Here is a 15,904-nt window from a genome sequence, read left to right on the forward strand (position 1 = left end):
TTAGAAGTTACCATAGGTACAGAAGAAAGAATACCACCCCCAGCCACTGACATGACCAGATTTACAGAATTCAATTTTAATTATACTATGGTGTCATTTGAACTCACGACCTCTAGGTTTTAAGTTCTGTACCATAACCACTACACTACCATATATGAGAAAGGCATTTGTTTGATTTTACATTCTGGTTTGTATTTTAGTCATTTGACAGAAGTTGAATTGGTAGCGATGGCTTAAGACAAGGATCATGTGTTTCAATTTGACAAGTTCAAAATAGAAATAGCTAAGGAGGCTTGCCTTTTGAATTGATGTGGAATTGAAATGAAGTTTGAAGAGATGTGGAAAAGGCAATCTTTGTTTTTTCAGCTTATTGAGTGTTTTGTTTACTGAAAACCGCTATGAATAGTGAGGAAAATAGTTCAGTAATTTCTTCACATTCATACACATAATCAGAGAGAGGTAAAGTTCCCTGTGAATTTGGAGAGGCTTTTGTGACCTGGAGGCTGAAGGTTCGAGAGGCAAAGTGAATAGTGAAGGGGGAACCTGGGAAGAGAGCATTTTGGTGAATAGAGAATGGAACCCCAGCAGGGAAAATGTTGAGGTAGTTTTTTGGGAAGTAATGTCATTTATTCCACTTAAAGTTTTTTTTATAGATTAGAAATCTTTTAGTGTGAAAAAAGTGAAAATAAATGGTGAAGTAATGAATCAGTTCACTAGTTTTAAGGTAGACTGCATCTCACAATGCATACAAAAGTGAATTAGAGGGAGGCAGTATTTAAATGTATGCACAGTTTGGAATGTCCCATGAGATAACCTCACAAGAAACTTTGCATTACTATTTGGAAATCTAGGCTGGGATGCAGGGAAGAACAATGCACCCCCTAGATTCCACAAACTGTTTTTAAAAAACCTGCCCAATTTCACAACCCGAAGTACGTAGTTACATTACATGGGTGATTAAAGACTTGATTACCTGTGAAAAACAGCTAGTAACTGAAATGAATTTAATTCCATGTATGCGTTAAAAACAAAAAGCTAAAAGCTACTGTGGATGCTGGAAATCCAAAACAAAAACAGAATTACCTGGAAAAACTCAGCAGGTCTGGCAGCATCGGTGGAGAAGAAAGCAGTTGACGTTTCGAGTCCTCACGACCCTTCGGCAGAACTGAAGTATAGTTAGGAGAGAGGTGAAATATAAGCTGGTCTAAGGTGGGGGGCGGGGGGAGAGAGAAGTTGAGGGTGGGGTCGTTGTAGGGATAATTAAGCAGTGATAGGAGCAGATAATCAAAAGATGTCACAGACAAAAGGATCAAAGAGGTGTTGAAGGTGGTGATATTATCTAAGAAAAGTGCTAATTAAGAATGGATGGCATGACACTCAAGGTACAGCTCTAGTGGGGGTGGGGTGGACAGACTAACAAAGTATTAGTTGTAGATTTAAAAATAATGGAAAAAGGTGGGAAAAGAAAAATCTATATAAATTATTGGAAAAAAAAGAGGGAGGGGGAAGAAACGGGGTGGGAATGGGGGGAGGGGGAGTTTAAGATCTAAAGTTGTTGAATTCAATATTCAGCCCGGAAGGCTGTAAAGTGCCTAGTCGGAAGATGAGGTGCTGTTCCTCCAGTTTGCGTTGGGCTTCACTGGAACAATGCAGCAAGCCAAGGACAGGCATGTGGGCAAGAGAACAGGGTGGAGTGTTAAAATGGCAAGCGACAGGGAGGTTTGGGTCTTTCTTGCGGACAGACCGCAGGTGTTCTGCAAAGCAGTCGCCCAGTTTGCGTTTGGTCTCTCCAATGTAGAGGAGACCACATTGGGAGCGACGAATGCAGTAGACTAAGTTAGGGGAAATGCAAGTGAAATGCTGCTTCACTCGAAAGGAGTGTTTGGGCCCTTGGACGGTGAGGAGAGAGGAAGTGAAGGGGCAGGTGTTGCATCTTCTGCGTGGGCATGGGGAGGTGCCATAGGTGGGAATTGAGGAGTAGGGGGTGATGGAGGAGTGGACCAGGGTGTCCCGGAGGGAACGATCCCTACGGAATGCCGCTGGGGGGGTGAAGGGAAGATGTGTTTGGTGGTGGCATCATGCTGGAGTTGGCGGAAATGGCGGAGGATGATCCTTTGAATGCGGAGGCTGGTGGGGTGATAAGTGAGGACAAGGGGGACCCGATCATGTTTCTGGGAAGGAGGAGAAGGCGTGAGGGCGGATGCGCGGGATATGGGCCGGACACGGTTGAGGGCCCTGTCAACGACCGTGGGTGGAAAACCTCGGTTAAGGAAGAAGGAGGACATGTCAGAGGAGCTGTTTTTGAAGGTAGCGTCATCAGAGCAGATGCAACGGAGGCGAAGGAACTGAGAGAATGGGATGGAGTCCTTACAGGAAGCGGGGTGTGAGGAGCTGTAGTCGAGGTAGCTGTGGGAGTCAGTAGGCTTGTAATGGATATTGGTGGACAGTCTATCATCAGAAATTGAGACAGAGAGGTCAAGGAAGGGAAGAGAAGTGTCAGAGATGGACCATGTGAAAATGATGGAGGGGTGGAGATTGGAAGCAAAATTAATAAATTTTTCCAGGTCCCGACGAGAGCATGAAGCAGCACTGAAGTAATCATCGATGTACCGGAGAAAAAGTTGTGGGAGGGGGCCGGAGTAGGACTGGAACAAGGAATGTTCCACATACCCCATAAAGAGACAGGCATAGCTGGGGCCCATGCGGGTACCCATAGCCACACCTTTTATTTGGAGGAAGTGAGAGGAGTTAAAGGAGAAATTGTTCAGTGTGAGAACAAGTTCAGCCAGACGGAGGAGAGTAGTGGTGGATGGGGATTGTTCGGGCCTCTGTTCAAGGAAGAAGCTAAGGGCCCTCAGACCATCCTGGTGGGGGATGGAGGTGTAGAGGGGTTGGACGTCCATGGTGAAGAGGAAGCGGTTGGGGCCAGGGAACTGGAAATTGTTGATGTGACGTAAGGTGTCAGAGGAATCACGGATGTAGGTGGGAAGGGACTGGACAAGGGGAGAGAGAAGGGAGTCAAGATAACGAGAAATGAGTTCCGTGGGGCAGGAACAGGCTGACACGATTGGTCTGCCGGGACAGTTCTGTTTGTGGATTTTGGGTAGGAGGTAGAAGCGGGCCGTCCAAGGTTGGGCGACTATCAAGTTGGAAGCTGTGGGAGGAAGATCTCCAGAGGAGATGAGGTCAGTGACAGTCCTGGAAACAATGGCTTGATGTTCTGTGGTGGGGTCATGGTCCAGGGAGAGGTAGGAGGAAGTGTCTGCGAGTTGATGCTCAGCCTCCGCGAGGTAGAGGTCAGTGCGCCAGACAACAACAGTACCACCCTTGTCAGCGGGTTTGATGACAATGTTGGGGTTGGACCTGAGAGAACGGAGTGCAGTAAGTTCAGAGAGAGACAGATTAGAATGGGTGAGAGGAGCAGAGAAATTGAGACGGCTAATGTCACGCCGACAGTTCTCAATGAAAAGACCAAGAGAAGGTAAGAATCCAGAGGGAGGGGCCCAGGTGGAGCGAGAATATTGGAGGTAGGTAAAAGGATCCGTTGAACGGGGAGAGGACTCCTGCCCAAAGAAGTGAGCACGGAGACGAAGACGGCGGAAGAAGAGTTCAGCATCATGCCGAGCCCGAAATTCATTGAGATGGGGGCGTAAGGGTATGAAGCTAAGTCCTTTGCTGAGCACTGAACGTTCAGCATCGGAGAGAGGAAGGTCAGGGGGTATAGTGAATACGCAGCTGGGGCTGGGATTGGAAGATGGGGTGGGGACGGAAGGACAAGCAGGGGTGGAGGGTCCCAGATGGGTCCCATGTATGCGTAACTGGTTTCAATACACTAGTGGAGCCTAGTCAAAGTATTCAAGGTAGTGCTGCATAAAGCATAACTCTAACTATCAGTGAATGCAAATTTTATTAACCATTCTAATGTGTGTTGAAAACATGTTTTATCCTGGTGCTGCTTCTTTATGAAAGTGCATGGTGGGCAGGATTTTGCTCTAAGATTAGGGCTGTTGTCGACCTCTTCTTTTTCACTTGTCATATCTAAGTGGCAGGAGTGGCAAGGTCCAGGCCCTCAGAAGATTGCCCATATTGCATGTAATCCCTTTATATCTTGGGGCCACCAGGAGTATCTGGCAATCGGCCCAAGAAAGTGGCAATAACAGATCTAAAGTCCCCTGAAAAGGCCCAAAAGGATGCCAATTTCAGTCCAGTGAGTTGTGAGTACCCCATCAAACTCCTGATAAACCTTGCAGAAGGTAGAGAAGCTTTGAGCAGTCAGCAGCTGAGCCACTCATCATAAAGTGTTCATCCTCTGTCCTGCTCTTGTAGCTGTGGTGTTGATATAATTAGTCCACTGCAGCCTCTGACCAAGAGTGGTCCCCAAAATGTTTGTGAGGGCTTAGCAATGATTTGCTGTTTAAGGTCAAGACACATGCTCAGATTTCTCTTGTTTAAGCTAGGTATTACCTGGTAACTAGGTGTGTGCATGTTACAGTAAACTCCCAATGAGTTAAATCCCAGGAGAGCCACATTCAAATTCAGGTTTAGGAGAGCTTTGTGATAGCCGAAGAGGCCCAATTTATCACATGAACACGACTTTATATAAACCGATATGCCTACAAACATAGTCTACACTGCACTGTATTTGAAATGCTACATATCAAGTCATTCTAACATTCATTGATTTCTGTTTTTCAGAATCAAATGCCAAATAAAAAACAGTAAAACACAGCAAAAGCGAAAAAAAAACTTTATTCTATTTAAAAGCAAAATACTGCGGATGCTGGAAATCTGAAACAAAAACAAAAATACCTGGAAAAACTCAGCAGGTCTAACAGCATCTGTGGAGAGGAATACAGTTAACGTTTCGAGTCTGTATGACTCTTCATCAGAACTAAGGAAATATAGAAATAAGGTGAAATATAAGCTGGTTGAGGGGGGTGGGACAGGTAGAGCTGAATAGAGGGCCAGTGATAGGTGGAGGCAAAGAAGAGATTGCCAAAGATGTCATAGACAAAAGAACAAAGGGGTGTTGACGGTGGTGATATTAGCTAAGGAATGAGATTATGGTGACAGTAAGGGTAGAAAGCAGGACGAGCAAGCGACCACCTTGCTCTCATGCCCACATGTCCGTCCTTGGCCTGCTGTAATGTTCCAGTGAAGCTCAACACTGGAGGAACAGCACTTCATCTTCCGACTAGGAATTTTATAGCCTTCCGGACTTAACACTGAGTTCAACAACTTCAGATCCTGAACTCTCTCCTCCATCCCCACCTCCTTTCCGACCCCCCTTTCCGACCCCCCCTTTTCCAACAATTTATATTTTTTTAATATATTTTTCTTTTCCTTCCTATTTCCATTATTTTTAAATTTATTTCCATCCATTGTTTTATCTCCACCTTTTAGCCTATTTTAGCCCTTCCCCCCCACCCCACCCCCACTAGAGCTATCTGTCAAAACATTAACTGAATTCCTCTCCGCAGATGCTGTCAGACCTGCTGAGTTTTTCCAGCTATTTTTGTTTTGTTTCTTTATTCTATTTGTTCAGTTTACCATGGTTGGCCTTGAAATAGGTGTTTTAGCACCGGAAAAACTCTCATCTTATTCTGCTTAGCAGATCTGCGTGATACAGTCCACTATGTCGTCAATGCAGTCAAGCATGTTTTCATTGTGAAAACCTGGAGCATCTCTACAGCCTTCACAGCACTGGCCAGGGAAACAGGCAGACAAGCGGGTGGACATTCACTGGAATCTTCAGGGATAACGGCCTCCTCGCTGAAGAAGTACTGGACCTGAATGTGGCATCATCTGTCAGCTCCGTCATGAATCGTACAGCATTGTCCACCTCCGCGTAAATTTCCACGGTTGTCTCTGCCAGAATCTCCATACCACCTCCGGCAGGCAAACGGAAAGTGCCATGCCATCAGGTTGGTTCGCATCACCATGTTCTTCCTCATTCTCATAGTCTTATGCAGCCATAACCTGTTTGAACCCAGTATGGTGGAAGCAGTTTGAGATTGTGGCTTCCTTCTCCATCTTCCGCATCTTTTTCAGCATCAACAAGGCCTCTAGTGTAGTGGGATTGTACTCCTGCTTCTTGTCGATGGTCTTGATAACCTAGAGATCAGCTGTTGTCAGCAGTGGGTTTTCCAGTTCCTAGTCACCCCTGATCCATTGGCTGGAGCTTGGCTGTGCTGTGGAAGGAAAGGACATCAGTTTGACGTTCATCATAGCAGTGATGTCGGGATGCATGGGGCAGTTGTCTACGATGATGGCAATCCTCCTTTACTTCTGTTGATACATTTTGTCCACTGCCTCAAAATGCTGGAGATCATCCAGGCAGTTTTATTTGCCTCATACTGCATGCGTAGTGTCTCAACTTCCGCGAACACCGTGGCTTCTTGGACTTCCCTGTCCTGAGGAGCAGCAGCTTTTTGGTGCCATCCATGTAGGTGCAGACCATGGCAGTGACGCATTCCTTGCTCCGCTTTCCACCATCACACATGTCCCCCTTAAACATCAAAGAGTAGTCTGGCAAAAGACGGTAAAACATTCCAGTTAAAATGTCTTTGTGCATACTCATTCAGGATGTGGATTTTGGAGCCAACCATCTGTCACTGCTGTTGTAATGGCAGTGTACTCACCACTTAGCAGCCAGAATACAATGACATACCTTGTCTTGAATCGGTCCAACCATCCGTCCATCACTGCAGGTGAACTCTATGTGTCCCAGCTACTTCACCATGGCGACTCCCCTTTCCTGTAGGATTGGGCTACAGAGGGGCATGTTCTCTAGAGCTTCTTCGGCATTGGGAAAGGCAGCCATTCTCATCCTCTTCCTTGCCAAAGAGAATGCCTGCTTGTTGAACTATTCTAAGATGTTCTCCTTGCCTTTCAAGGCAGAATCTCCTGCTCTTTTGCGATGTCCGCTTTCTGCTTCATGCCACGGTTTTACAGTTGCTCTATCAACTTTGTAAGGCCAGTTGCGGGTTCAGCAACTACTGAGCTCAGGGATTCAGATCTCACAGGGCATGCCTTGCTGTGAGGTTAGCAGCACCTACACTTTTCTTTGCATATACTCCAAAGTGCAATGCTTGGTCATTGGACCACACCATGCCCATGACAGTGAGGTCTGAGGCCCAATATCTCAAGACTCCTGCACCTCATCATTCTGATACAGAGTACTTACCCTTTTCCCCACAAATCCCAAAAATTGGCATGCTCGATTTTCTATGCCTACGATTCCACAATAATCATTTATCAAGTTCTTGTATTTATGTGAAATTGGAAACTGGTCATCAAATGAATATATTATTTTCATTCATGTGAACAGTTCTTAATAACATTTCCGCAACTCCTTCCCCAAAAAACAACACAATTCCAAATTTTCAGTCCCCACTCCCACCACCCCAGGTAGGTAGCCAAGGTATGACAATATTTCACAGGTATCTGCCACAGGCATGTAAATGAGTCAAATTTCCCTTGAGCTCAGATGTGCCATTGGGGTCAGAAGCAGATTACCACCAGCGCTCATTCTACTGCACATCTTCTGACAGTGGATTTTCAAGTAAATTGCTTGAAACCAGATTTTGCTGTCAATTGATAATTTCACACTAAATTAGCACAAACATTTTGACATATGGAGAGAATTATTGCCTCATTTGCCCAATACGACTTCATTTATTATTCATTTGGTGGGGTTGATGGGGGCCATGCTGGGTACAGAAGAAATGAGCACACATTACAGGCAGAATATCGCACCTGTTGGGCGGGCATGCGCCCGATCCAAACGAGCGTAAAATGGCACGCGTTATTTCAGTCGGCGGGCACGCGCGGGCATCAGCAGCATCACATGGGGGGACGTGTTTTCACTATTTTTAATATATTTATTTTTATTTTTAAAATCTTCAGCTCCCCGAGGCAGCTCTGTGCCTCAGGGAGCTTTTACTGTGCACACCCGGGCGCGTACGCAAACTCCCACCCCAGCAGTGCTGCGGCGCGTGTTTCACGCTGGCTGGCTGTTAATTGGCCAGCCAACGTGAAATCACAGTCGGGGTCCGATCACGGGCAGCAATCCGTTTCGCGGCCGCTCTCGCTCACCCCGCCGAGCCCGCCCGACAACCGGAAAATCCTGGCCTACAGCACTGACTATATTTTAAGGAAAGTTGTAAGCCTATACTATGCCTATTAGTGCCATCTGCTGGTTACTTACTTTGTCAAACATAAAGACCTTATTTATTCTTCCCCGGTAAAATTTGAATTCGTTGTTAATTCCAACACAACAAGACTGTATGGACTGACATTGATGATACATGGTCGCATTCTCCACAAACTGCAGATTCACAAACACCACTGTTGCTGGCCGCATTTCAGACAAATAATCCAACGGTACCGCGTCATCAATCTAGATAAGAAATCCATATTATTCACATATAGTAATGTGATATATACAGTTCAAATTAGTTAGTTTTTTTATATAAGGTTAACTACAATGGGTATAATTTACTTGGATTTTCAAAAGATACTTGATGACCTTTCTATATGTGAGGTCTTTATGGAAGACTAAGGCTCATGAAATTAATACTAGATTAGACAATTGCTTGGAAAATTGTTTAGCAAAGGATGTTGCTAATAAATGGAGATAGCTTTGACTGGAAGCAGCAACTAGTGAAGTTCCATGGGGTTTGTCCTGGATTATGCCATTGATAAATCCTGCATCCCACACTGTTCTACATTAATGAGTTGCATTTCATAGATAACTCATAAATTAACCTGATAGCAAAGAAAACAATTTTTAAAAGAACACTTTATCATCTATGTCTGTTTTGACCTTACATTTATTGATCCAGGTACTCTATAAATCACCTTCTTTCTGAGGTGAAAGACCTTCCAGTCTCCTAAAGCATATTAATCTCGTACTCAATTATTTTGGTTCTGCAGTTGCAGAGCCTAAGTTAAATTATCTGCTTCGACCTACACTAAGGACTGAATTTTGCGCACTTCATGCTCGCGCGATTGGCAGGCCCAGAAGTGGAAGTTTTTTCTACTCCGGCCTGCGATCCCAACCCAAATGTGATTTTACGCTGGCTGGCCAATTAAGGGCCAGCCATTGTGAAATGCATGCTGACAGTGGCTCAGAGCTGCCGATGGGGGCTGGAGCGTGGTGGGCGCCAAATCCAATGGGGACCTGGAGGGGTGTTTCAAAACAGAACAGGCAGCTCCCTGAAGGCTTCTAGTTGATGAAGAGCCTAAAGGAGCTGCTCACGAGAGACCTGAACCTTTTTGTCAGTTGGCAGGAGTTATGGCCTCAGCAGCTGCTGGACACACCAGGCAGGAGGACAATGCCGTGGGCACTCTGCACCCCCGCTTCTCTGATGACTGCTGGCACACTCTCGTGGAGGCAGTGGGTGCCTAGTGTGAGATCCTTATACTGTGGGATGGCAAGAGGAGGCCACCCCACCAGACGAAGAAGGCCTGGGCAGAGGTGGGTGCCCAGGTGAGCGGACATGGTGTTGTGCACCACACTTGATCTTCTGAAGTCTGTAAGGGTGAGTACCGACTTGGCACGGAACTGTGTATCAATGTCTTGGAGGATGCCCGTTCCTTGTGGCTCTCAGGGGACTGTGATGCAGAGTGCCAAGTGGCACATATCCCTGCGTCGGCCAAGGCTAGGCCCGCTTGCCTTGGATGTGTACAAGGGTGAGCTATGCCAATTTGATGGGCACCTCAACCTGGGTCCCCTGGGCAGGGGGGGCAAGGCTGGTATGGTGTGCAAGGTAGAGGGTAGACTAATGAATGCACTTTTGTCCATACAGGAGAAGAGAATCCATAATGCGCATAAGTGCGCACGAACGGGTGGTGGGGTAGCCAATCTCCTGATTCTTTCAAAGTTTGAGATGGATGCCCTCGACACAGAATGCGAATGTGGAGTAAGGTCCACAGGTCATGGAGAGGCAGGAATCTTAGACGAAGGTAAGAGTCCAGAGGACAGGTGAGAGACTGGGGGAGTATGTAAGAGATACAGGATCATGGTATCTCCATTGAGAAGTTCAAGTCAAGAATCCCCATTGTCTATCCAATCACAATGGGTGGAATTATCCCAGATTTTCATCAAGTGCGGTAGCGAGCGGGAAAAAGAATATTTTACCCGCCAGTAGCAATGGCGGCTTTTCGCGCCATATTGTCCCCTTCCTGGTGCATCCTGTCTCATTAATAATGCATTCCCAGGAAACACACCGGGTCACTGGTGGTGCAGCCTCTGATTTGCCTGCCCTGTTGTCACCTCAGGTCTTCAGTAAACTGAGTGCCATATTTCAGGGGCGTCCCTGCGCAGAGCTAGTGCTCTTCAAGGGATAGGAAGCTGCTGGGAATTGATGGCTGCTAAAGGGAGGAAACATGCTGCCCCCAGATTTAGTAACACCTCCCTCGAGCGCCTATTGGATACAGTGGAGTCCCGCCACGACGTCCTCTACCCCCTCTCTGGGCGAAGACCAGCAAGCAAAGTCACCAATCCAGTATGGGAGGCAGTGGCAACTGTGGTCAGTGTCAACGTCCTGCAAAAGAGGACAGGCATGCAGCGCAGAAAGAGGATGAATGGTCTCATCCGTTCCGCCAGGGTAAGTCACTCTTCTCATCACTCTCAGCTCCCACACTCACAAACCCACCTAGCATCTACAGGGATCTCACAACTCAAGGGACAACGCCACTAACTCTCACACACACCCTCACATCTCCATCAGGCTCATATCCTCTGGAGCTTGAGTCCTTATCCCGTCCATAGCTCCACTCACACACAAACATTCCACGTATTGCTATGTGTCCTGCTCACACTCTCTCCATCTGTTTTCATGCAGGAGAAGCTGGCTCACGACAGCAGGAGAGGTCCCAGACCGGGGGTGGGGTGGCCCACATTAGGCCCCTCAGTCACTTTGAGGAGTGTGCCATAGCACTGGCTGGTAAGGACGTGGCCCGTGTCTGTGGTGATGGTGAGGTCAGCGGCGAACACCCACGTGAGGATCCTGCATCACGTCATCTCTCTCTCAATGCAGCTGTGAGTGCTCTGTCTCCTGCTTTTGACTCTGCTGCCATGCACAAATTATCTCTACTTTGGTTCACAGGGAGCTCTGCCAAGTGACCGACACCCTCAGCCAGTCAGTCCCTCAGCTCCATCCAGATGACATAAAAATTGGCCGTGTAGTTGATAGTGAAGAGTTTAGCTGTCAACTCCAGAATGATATCAATGGTTTGGTTGAGTGGGCGGAGAAGCAAATGGAATTCAAACTGGAAAAATGAGGTAATGCATTTGGCAAGGACAAACAAAGCAAGGGAATATTCATTAAATGGGAAGTTATTGAGAGGGGTTGAGGAAATGATAGAACTTGGAGTGCATGTCCACAGTCCCTGAAGGTGACAGGACAGGTGGACAAGGTGGTCAAGAAAGCGTATAGAATGGTTTCCTTTATTAGGTGAGGTATTGAATACAAAAGCAGGGATGCAATGATGGAACTGCATAAAATGCTGGTTAGGCCACAGCTGGAATTTTGTGTGTAGTTCTGGTCACCACATTACAGGAAGGACATAATTGCTCTGGAGAGAGTGCAGAGGAGGTTTATAAGAATGTTGCCAGGGCTTTAAAATTGCAGCTATGAGGAGAGATTAATAGGCGAGGGATGTTTTCCTTAGAATAGCGGAGGCTAAGGGATGACCTAATTGAGGTGTATCAAATTATGAGTGGCCTAGATAGGGCGGACAGGAAAGACTTGTTTCCCCTGGCTGAGGGGTCAATTACCAGGGGGCATAGATGTGAGGTGATTGGTGGAAGGATTGGTGGGGACATGAGGGAAAGCTTTTTCACCCAGAGGTTGGTGGGCATTTGGAATTCACTGCCTAAGTTGGTGGTTGAGGCTGAAACGCTCAACTCATTTAAAATGTACCGGGATCTGCATCTGAAGTACTTAAGCTGCAAGGCTACGGACCAAGTGCTGGAGAGTGGGATTAAAATGAGCAACTAGTTTCTTTTTTCTCTTTTTGAGCTGAATGGCCTCTTTCTGGACCAGAACATTTGTATGGCTCTATGGTTCTAGGTCACCGCCTCCAGTGAAGAGGACACCTCCTCCATTGAAGAGTTGTAAATAAGCAACCTTTAAGACCCGTCACAGCGTTAACACACACCCTCCACCAGCGCAGAGATACACACCTTGGTGGGACTGAGATCTAGAGCAGGTTCGGATTGACAATCCGGTGGTCACTGCATGGACACGTGTCCACAGCAGGAGGCTGGTTCAGCCAAGCTCCCCGGCACTCGGAGGACTGCGGGGGAAGAGTCGTCTGTGAGATCTGAGTCAGATGATGAGCCTCTGGATTTGGCCTTCCAACTCATTGTGGAGATTCAGCAGAAGGTGGGGGAAAATCACGCAGAGCTGTTGAAAGCCCTCAACAGAGTGGCACAAGTTGGAGGAATGCACCCTCCTGCTCTCTGGTGAAGTGGTGCCCACATGTATGCTCATTGAAGTCTCCATGGGGAGGATGGCAGATGCCATGGAGACCCTGGTCCAGCAGAACATGGAGATGCACCCAGACCTGTACTCCATCGTGGTAGCTATGGGTAAGTTTCTGCATTGGCACCTGAGAGGGAAGTGGGGCACCCCAACATCCCTCCAGGTGCTCCTTCCCCTAAAGGAGTCAGGCTGGGGCCCTCGGGCACCTGAAGGGAGAAGGAGTGGCAGCTGGACACCCCGGGTCAACCACTTAGGAATCTCAGAGTCTGTCCTCTTCCTCCGAGTCCCTTTGCCTGTGATCCTCTCCATCTCATCCTCTGTCACTGCAGAGGGAGCAGCTGGCCCACAGGAGGATAGCCAAAGCAAGCCAGGGCCCTCAAGGCCTCGGCTCTCCAAAGGACACATGCCAAAGTCATCAGAGACAACAGGGCCAACCATTGCACAGGGTGACTCCATTCCTGCTGTAGATGTCAGGGCAGCACCTAGAAGAAGCGGTAGGCCTAGAAAAGTTAAGAATTTCTGATCACAAGTGGTTACACGGGTGAACACATTTTGTCACTGTATATTCTGAAAGTCTATTCACTTTCACTGAGTAATGTGTAATGGTGTATTTTGGCTTCATTTACAGGCTTCACAAGTCCTCCCCTGCAACCCCTCCACTACCATTCTGGACAATGAGTGATTCAGAAGTGTGTGTGTGGCAGGGCCTTTCGGAGCCTCGTGCTAGCATTCTGCCATGCACGCGGAGGTTTCCTCCATCACACTTATCTCAATGTCCCAAGCATTTTCAATGCTGCCTTCTGTGGTTCTCTTTCAGTTGTCCATCTGAGCTGATCTGTATCTCCACCCACCCACTGATCGGACTCCCATGCAGCACCTGTGCCTGCCCAACATGAGGCTCCTCTCACTATCGATTTGAGAAAAATGGTAGTCGTCATGTTTCTGCTCAGCCATTCCATTCTTTCCCCTCCCCCAGTCACCCATGTCCTTTCCCCCATCACTGTTGACCATCCCTAGCATCACCTTCCACCTCCCAATGCCACCTATTGATCAGAGCCCTTTCTTTCCAGGATGTCCAGGTGAACATGCACATTCCCTACCTTGCCAAGAAGCCCACCCCTGTACACATTGACCTCCCCGCCCTCCTCCTTCCCACCCCTAGAGTCCGTTTCTGCCTCCCAGTCCCCACCAACACCGTCGCTGTCCCTTCTACCGCTACCAATACACCCTCACCCTCCCACCCCTCCTGTTCACTCTGCCCTCTCTCATTCTCACCATTCCCTCCTACCACAGCCACCCTCAGTTCCTTCCCCAGGAGGTAGTCATTGACTCCACAGACCCCTCCCTTGCATGTTCACCTGGACGTCCCCCCCCACCCTATTCCCTCATCCACCCTTACTCTATCCTCCATCCTTAATCCACACCCCCCCACCGAATCCTTGCTCCCCCCGGACTCCTTCCACTCTCCGAAATTGTTCCTCCCCCTGGACTCCTTCTGTCCCCGGAACTCCTTTCTCCCTCCCAACTCCTTCCCTTACACCTTCTCCCCCCCCTTACACCTACCTCCCCAGTTGCAGCCTTCTCCTTCATTACACACTCCCCGCCTTACTCCCTCCACCCCCTCCCCAACCTCACCACCCCCCCCAACACCTTCATTCCCATCCCCTCCCAACCTCACCCCCTGACACCTTCGTTCCCTCCCTCCCAAACTTACCCCACACACCCACCGGTACACCTTCCCCTCTCACTCACAGTTGGACTCCCTCTCCACCAACACCCCACCCCCAACGACAGTCATCCATAGCAGCCCATGGCCAAGACCATGAGTATATCCAGAAGCAGACCCCAGACATCAACAGAGACCTCCAACCTTCCATGAGCTGCTTCGTGGTGGAGCCATGTCCCTGAGAATCCACCCAGCATGTGATGCACGTGTTTTGCTCCTGGGTCCGGTAGCTCCAGCATCTTCCCTTTCTTTGACACCCACAATGTAAGCAACGCACTAACTGTAAGTCCTGACTTCTGCACGACACACTTGTCGAGGTGCATTCTGGGCCGGCATGTTTTCCTGTCAACATAGGTGGTAAATTGGACATGGCGGGATGTTTCTGGTGAGCAGGCAAGATGATGAGATGCAAATATATTGAAATTAGGTTCCTGAAGTTGGACGGTTGGCCATTGATGGGCAGAGCAGACGATCACAAACTGGTTTCATGACAGCACAAAACCGATTTTTGGCCTTCTTTTGGCCACATTACCCATTCACACTCACCATGACGCCCGACGCTTACGGGGGCTGAAAGTTCTGGCCAATGCTTCAGCGAGGCAGTTGTCCATTGTGACAAGCAACTGTTGTGCATGCAGTCACTTTGTTATGATGTTGTCAACTGACATATTCTCTTCCTTCCTCAGATGCGCCATCCTCACAATGCCTGAGAGACCCCAAGGACCCACCTTGATACCCGAGGAGCAGCTGCGGAGAGATGCACCCGCATCATATCCTCTCTCCAAGCCAAGCACCAGTGCAGACACAGGCACATCAATGGGCAATAGCACGTCGATTCAGATGGTAATGCAAACTGGTGAGGGCACATCGCACTCGCATGAGGAGCTGGTGGAGACAGAGAGTGCCCAGGGCGCAGGCCATCAGAGGGCTGCTAGAGACCAGGACCATGCTGAGTCCGAAGCAGATGATGAGCCTCTAAAGTCGTCCATCAGGCAGCAGATGCTGGATGCCCAGTGGAATGCAATGAAGATCTGGTGGAGATCCCTAGTCCATGTGGAGACCCGGAGCTCCAAGCGCACAGCCTCCTCCATAGAGAAAGTGGTGACTCTCTTGGAGAGGCAGCTCCAGGAACAAAATCAAGTGTTTTTAGGGCTTGAGCTCAGACCTGCAAGCTCACACACTGGCAGTGACTTCAGCCAGTGTGAGAGATGGATGAGGCACCTAGTGACTCTGCTAGGTATCAATAGTGAGCAGGGAGGTTCAAACCAACATCACACTAGCAGATAAGCTGCATGTGGACTCCTCTCAGGGTGGTCCAGATGAAGGCAGCAGCTCCTCAGCCCCTCTGTCAGTGACCATCACATCTGAAGAGACCGCGATGACTGAGGAGTGCCCAGCCATGGTGCTGGACGCTCCCTCCTCGGCATTGCCCTCACAGGCCCTACCGGCCAGAGGATGTCTGCCAAGGTCATCAGGGCTGACAGAACATCACAGTCAGTGGGCAGCCCCTAATGCCGCTGCCAGCGAGGGGTGGGGGGGGGGCGGGGTGGAGAACGCGTGTGGGAAACTAAGATGTAGCACTTGCAAGCAGAAGTTTAAGGCACTGTAAGCACAAGGTGGGTTGTCACGGGTGGTGTAACTTGAGTTCATGTGTTCTATGTACAAATTGTGTTAACGGGACCAC

General features: G+C 48.5%; 1 protein-coding gene across 1 annotated transcript in view; it reads right to left on the reverse strand.

Moving 5' to 3' along the window:
- LOC144686701 (adenylate cyclase type 10-like) overlaps positions 1-15,904 on the reverse strand; it is a 124,196-nt gene that overhangs the window by 93,767 nt on the left and 14,525 nt on the right. Inside the window, exon 8 of the mRNA XM_078552278.1 lies at positions 8,210-8,401. Coding sequence (XP_078408404.1) covers positions 8,210-8,401 — 192 coding nt within the window. The remainder of the gene's footprint in view (positions 1-8,209; positions 8,402-15,904) is intronic.

This window comes from Cetorhinus maximus, chromosome 11, assembly GCF_964194155.1.
Source record: "Cetorhinus maximus chromosome 11, sCetMax3.hap1.1, whole genome shotgun sequence".
NCBI lineage: Eukaryota > Metazoa > Chordata > Chondrichthyes > Lamniformes > Cetorhinidae > Cetorhinus > Cetorhinus maximus.